Below are 6012 nucleotides of genomic sequence, written 5' to 3' on the forward strand. Positions count from 1 at the left end.
GGCCATTTGGCCTTTGGTGTCACACATTTTTTCAGGGCGGAAAGGCCACATGGCAGGGCACAAAGGCCATTGAGGGAAACATTTGAATTTGGAGCTTACAAATAAATAACTTCACTTTCTGATAAGAAAACACACGAATGACATGGAAAACAAATCACTTTTTTAATATCAATAACGTCAAACATTATATCATCATATAGGCCTATGCCTCCTTAGTATTACCGTATATAAAATGAAATACTTTACTTTGAATAATTAGTGTTTGGTATGTTTTCCATCTACTACTTCTCCCATTCACAAATCCAAAATCAAATCAAAAAATCTAAAGTTCTATTAATATGTAACAAATATATTCCATTTCAGAGCAGAAGAAACAGCCTTCAAGGGTCAAACTCTGCACATACATCATTCAGCAGTGCACAGTGAAGCTCCAACATTCAACTGTATGAACAAGCAATACTTTGAAATGCAAAAGTGTGTGTGTGTGTGTGTGTGTGTGTGTGTGTGTGTGTGTGTGTGTGTGTGTGTGTGTGTGTGTGTGTGTGTGTGTGTGTGTGTGTGTGTGTGTGTGTGTGTCTTTAATCAGCTCCTCATATCTGTTCAGGAACTGGACAAAAGTTAAACATGTACAAAACACAGGCTGTCTGTGTCATGGTGAATACAGTCGCTGCTTTAATTCTGTCTTTAGGACGTTGTTGTGAGTTTGGACCCTGGACGGAGCAGCTACAACGTTAGTTTAGCCTGATCGATCCGATCTCCATTCAGAAAACGCGCATTTTAAAAGGTTTTTCGCCTGCCGTCTTGTCTGCACACTTGTCAAAGCATGGTTTTTACTAGCCGTTATTAGTATTTAGTTACTTCAGCATCATTGAAATTACAATTAAATCACGGTAAAATAGGTTAATTTTGTCGTAGTTGGTTTCCACCACAGTATTTACATGGGTATAAGCCCCGCCCCTTCTCTAGCGCATCCTGTTTGAATGACAGGAGTAAACACAGCGGTTAGAGCAATGCGAATATTCGCATCGTGTCCGTTGTGAACGCAGCATAACGCAGTTCAGAAACCACTGTTCTGACGCTTTTAAAGCAACTTCGAGATTTTAACAGTGTGAGGGGCCCAAAGGCCATCGTGGCCGTAGGACGTACAATTATTTGTGGGGCCATGGCCATCATGGCCGCCGTGAAAATCCTACCCTGCCGGGGACACATATTTATTACATTACATTAGATTACAATTCATTTGGCAGACGCTTTTATCCAAAGCGACTTACAATAAGTGCATTCAACCAGGACGGTATATGTATGTATAAAAGACATCAACAAGTGCAGTTTGCATGATAGGTCCCCTTTAAAGTTCCGCTATTTGGACTCAGAGCTGCGTGCTGGTCAGCGGATTCCGCATTTGGGCTGCCAGATCAAACCTTGGAGCTTCTGTAGGCCCTTGTTTTTTTAAAGTTTAGATGAAAAGGTAGGTTGGGTTCCCTGAAGTGTTACCTGGGGGCTCAGTGGGGCAGGGCTGCAGAGTGCAGGTCTGTTTGGCCACAGGTTTGGTGAGGGGGTCACAGCCGCGGACCAGCTCCCTGCCCTGGTAACACTTGACGTCCCTCATCCTCACACCCACACCACATGTCTTAGTGCACTGAGGACACACAGGAACAGAGCCGTTATACACTGATGATAAACCCTTCATATCAGAGGTGGTTTGTGTGGGTGCAGACCTCACCTCAGACCAGGGGGTGGTGTACCATTTGAAGCACGGCCTCTCAAAGCAGGTGTTTTCCTCTTCGGGCTTCTCGCTTCCCCCACAAGCCTCATCATCAAAGGTCTGGAACTTTCCACCACTGATGCCGACGCACAGGACAAGTCTTCGCTTCACGCCACGACCGCAGGTTGTGTTACACTACAGACAAAAGGTTATCCATATCTGACTTTGTTGTTCTCTTCAAGACATTCAAACGGACTTCTTTTGAAAGAGATCAACAATTGTGCCTCACTTTTAACACATAACTACCAAATCATTATTCCTTTCGAGAATATTAACCCTTAAAGGTCCCCTATTATACTGTTCTTCATCAATATATTATAGGTCTCAGATATATACAAAACATGTCTCTGAAGTGTTTGGCTCGAAATACCAAACAGATACTAGTAGCATCCCATAATCCCCTCTGTTTCAGCCCTGTTTCAAAAGTGCTGATTCTCTGTCTGTTACTTTAGATGAAAATAAGGAACCCTCCCCGTGCCCCTCTGAGAGAGATTTGGTTAAAAATAACACAATGATGCTCGAGGAGGAGATTTAGGTGATAAGGTGTGGTGGGGGGGGGGGAGGGGTTTACCTTGGTTGGTGATTGGCTAATGGTTACACAAGCCAAAAAATCGTTATGACATCATAAAGTGGCCAAAATCTGATCAGCTCATTTTCAGACAGGTTTTTATATAAATGGATCAGGACAAAAAGAGAGCGAATCTTTTCTCCTGAAAATTTCAGAGTCTCTTTACACAGAGGGGACACATGTTTATGTATAAAAGACATGAAAAAGTGGATTTTGCATAATAGGTGACCTTTAAAATACCAGTTCGATTACATAATTCCAATGTTGTTATGAGAAATAATTCACAGTTTCAGGTCTAATAATAAACAGAATTTGTGAATGTGTGTCTCACCCTTTCCCAGTCTTGGCTCAGCCAGTGTGGAGCACAGTCTCTCTCACCACAGGGATGGATGGCCAGCGGCTTGTCCTCCGCAGAGCACTGGTTCTCAGGAACCACGCGACCCTCCGGAGCCTTACAGTACACGTGACGCACCGTCTTTCCCTGGCCACACGACCCCGAGCACTGCAACGAGTGTCAGGGGTCAAACTAGCTGATTCATTATCCAGAGAATGCATTCCTACTGCCATCATGGCCTTCCTGAGCCATGTCTTTTAATAAAGCTTGGGGTCAAATGCTGCTTGTCACATTAAGTCAGATCACCTCACATCATATTTAATACAAATGTAGCATTGCATGAATATAAGTGGCATCACGTCACATCACACCACATCAGAGGAGAGAATCAACTGCATCAGGCCATGTCACATCAGATAAAGTCATGTTAACACTTATTTATTGTAAGTAAAGTATCTAACAAGATCTCATGTTCTATGAATTTAACAGAGGTATGACACACTGTCTTGTTTACACCAGGGAAAAGCTAATCGCGCTAAAGCAGGAATAGCACTCGGAACAAAGACTATCCCCACTGAAATCTGAAGGACACAGAGGATGCAGGGTAACCCGAAGAGACGAAGAGCGAGAGTCGGGTCAAGATTTATAGAGAAAAGGAGATATAAGCCTTGGCTCCCTCCTCTCCTCAGAAGCAACGTAAGATCACTGACTGGGAATGGAAGAGCTAATTGCTTCCGCTAGGAGTCAGATGGAATATCTGGAAAGTGGTTTAATGTGCTTTTCTTCTGATTGGTTCTGTGAATGGCACAGGTGTACATAATACAATTGTCTGGTGAAAGAATGTGTCCACAGGCAGACATATAAAAGCCATGATGACACAAGATGAAAACAAGTCCTGGCTGGTAAATATTATATTGACAGCAGCAAGCAGCATGGTGGTAAAAGGCAAAACACACATCCAGCCAGTGGCGGCCGGCCCATAGGAGCGCTAAGGGCGCCGCCCCACCTCTTCCCACATTTTTTTTTTTAATGAACAAGGTAAATATATAATTGGTATCAGTAAAATGTACAATCTACAATCAAATCTCATTTAAAATTGTGTTACGATGTCTAAAGTCACATGTTTCCTGCCTGGCCTTGCCCGTGTATGATTACCCTCTCTCTTCTGGGCGCTAAGAGAGGAGCCCTCAACCAGTGCAGCAGCAGCCACTAGCAGCTGACTGTTGCTATCTGTAAACTATGCCTCCGAAACATAATTTCAGCCAATCAGCGTCGTCAAATCTGATGATCACCGGGCGCCAATGTCAGCGCCCGGTGCAGGTTTATGGCTAGAAAGGATCCGTCTTGTGTAAAACTCTTGCGAGAGTTTTCGAGTCACGTGGCTGAATGTTCACGTTTGACAGGCAGCCTTTCAGCTACGATCGTTAACATCAGTGGGCCACAGCAAATGATGGTGAGAAGCTAAACTATCTATTAATGATGTAAATTACGGGGAGTGTGATTGTAACTGTGTGTGTGACTAGCTGGATGCAAACAGGTAAACGCTGTCTTTTGTTTCCCATGCTTGCTCTTCAAACAGCCGGGGACAGATACTATGTGCCCGTGATAAATCAACACACACACACACACACATATTATTGTTGTTGAGTTTTGACAGCATCCATCAAACTAGATTTTTTGCCTTAATGGTCTGTTTTCTAATATTTCTGTGTTTCTGAACCACGTCTGTGTCTGCATATAATGTTCGTATTTAGTCTCCTGATTTTAAATGGGAATTCAATCATTTGAGTGTTCCCAAAGAACCGGTGTTCTGCAGTTTGTGTGGGCCTACTGTACTGTTGCACAGTTTACTGAAGAAACTATGTCCAGGACAAGGTGTTTGGAAGTTTTGGAAGATTCATAGCTAACCACACTGAAGATTATGGAGGTATTGATCAGTCTTCTCATATCTCTAACATCACCAGAAGTCATCATTTAAAAGGTCATTTCTCAAAATGTTCCCTGTGTAGTTTATTCACCATTACAATAGCCCCACCTAAAATAATTTCCACCAGCCGCCACTGCATCCAGCGCTGGTAAAAAATAAGATAAAATTGCAACCGTATCTGGTTTTGCATTAGAATCATAATCATAAATCCTTTATTTGTCACATTTTTGCATCGGTCTCTTCATTTTTTCCAGAGCTGTATATCTTGTCAGACAGTATATCTGTGTTGATGCAGAGTAAGACACTCACAGGCCCCCACTCTGACACGGTCCAGTGGCGCTCGCAGGGCGGCCCGGTGCAGTTTTTGATGTTTGGTGGTTTGGTCATCAGGTCACATGGTCGGGTCTCATCAGAGCAGCGGACATCACGGGTCACCTGAGCTTTGCGGCCACATTTAGCAAGGCACTAGAACAAGAAGAGGTACACAGACACACATGTTTCTAAGTTATTACTTCTGTCTGGGCAAGAAAATCAAATATCTATTTTATTTTACCAAAGATTTCAATATCCATACTGGCACGATATTGTGGGGTTAACTATTGGTGCTTTCACAGAATATTAAAGGTCCCATGTCATGCTTTTCCGGTTATTACACGTCCCCTTGTGTGTTATGAAGGTTTTTATGCATGTAAACGGTCTGCAGAGTCAAAAACCCTCAAAGTACACCCTGTAGGGAGTAAAACTCTAACACAGAAAATACCTCCCCAAAACGCCTCGTTGGAGATTTCTCATACCCAGTAGCCACGCCCAGAGCTATGGCCGCACCCTCTGCCAGCCTTTCACGAAACAAAGGTTGCGGTCGGATAATCCAAAAATCAGCTCCTAAGGTCTAACCCTATCGTCTATTCCTTGACCTCTGAGTGAAACGTCACGGGGTTAAGGGATAGTGGATAGGAGAATTCAAAAGGATTTAGGAGAAGGGACTGCGGTACTTTAGAGAATCCGACTGCACTTTCACTATCCGACGTGTTTATGATGCGCCAGCGGACGTCATAAATGTGCGTCTGCTGCTGTGGGGAAACTATGGAAACTACAGTTTTCTATACAGCGGACTACAACATGGATGTATAACAAGAACGAGGGACTGCTGTAAACTCATCTAGAGACTATGCACCGTGCTCTGATGCTTTATGAACGTGGACAACAGAGAAACATATTCTTCATGACCAAAGTTGGAATTGAAATAAAAAAGGAAAGTGAAACTTATGCTCATCACCCTCTCCCTCCGGTCCACATTAATACAAATGATCCCAATACGTATGATTGTATCCCAACAGTTGAAAATTTCTACAAATACCACTTATGGTCTCTATCTAAAATTCCCGAATTCGGCAAATAATATGTAAACCATAAATAAT

General features: G+C 43.1%; 1 protein-coding gene across 1 annotated transcript in view; it reads right to left on the reverse strand.

Annotated features, from left to right (window-relative positions):
* Positions 1 to 1414: 1414 nt before the first annotated feature.
* Positions 1415 to 6012, reverse strand: part of LOC104966356 (ADAMTS-like protein 2) — a 6607-nt gene continuing 2009 nt past the window's right edge. Inside the window, exons 2-7 of the mRNA XM_010795545.1 lie at positions 5952 to 5961; positions 5148 to 5167; positions 4904 to 5059; positions 2665 to 2835; positions 1724 to 1900; positions 1415 to 1639 (exon numbers count right to left, since the gene is read on the reverse strand). Of these exons, the coding sequence (XP_010793847.1) occupies positions 1457 to 1639; positions 1724 to 1900; positions 2665 to 2835; positions 4904 to 5059; positions 5148 to 5167; positions 5952 to 5961 (717 nt within the window). The 3' untranslated portion in view covers positions 1415 to 1456. The remainder of the gene's footprint in view (positions 1640 to 1723; positions 1901 to 2664; positions 2836 to 4903; positions 5060 to 5147; positions 5168 to 5951; positions 5962 to 6012) is intronic.

This window comes from Notothenia coriiceps, unplaced genomic scaffold (genome assembly GCF_000735185.1).
Source record: "Notothenia coriiceps isolate Sejong01 unplaced genomic scaffold, NC01 NC01_scaffold00037246, whole genome shotgun sequence".
Classification (NCBI taxonomy): domain Eukaryota; kingdom Metazoa; phylum Chordata; class Actinopteri; order Perciformes; family Nototheniidae; genus Notothenia; species Notothenia coriiceps.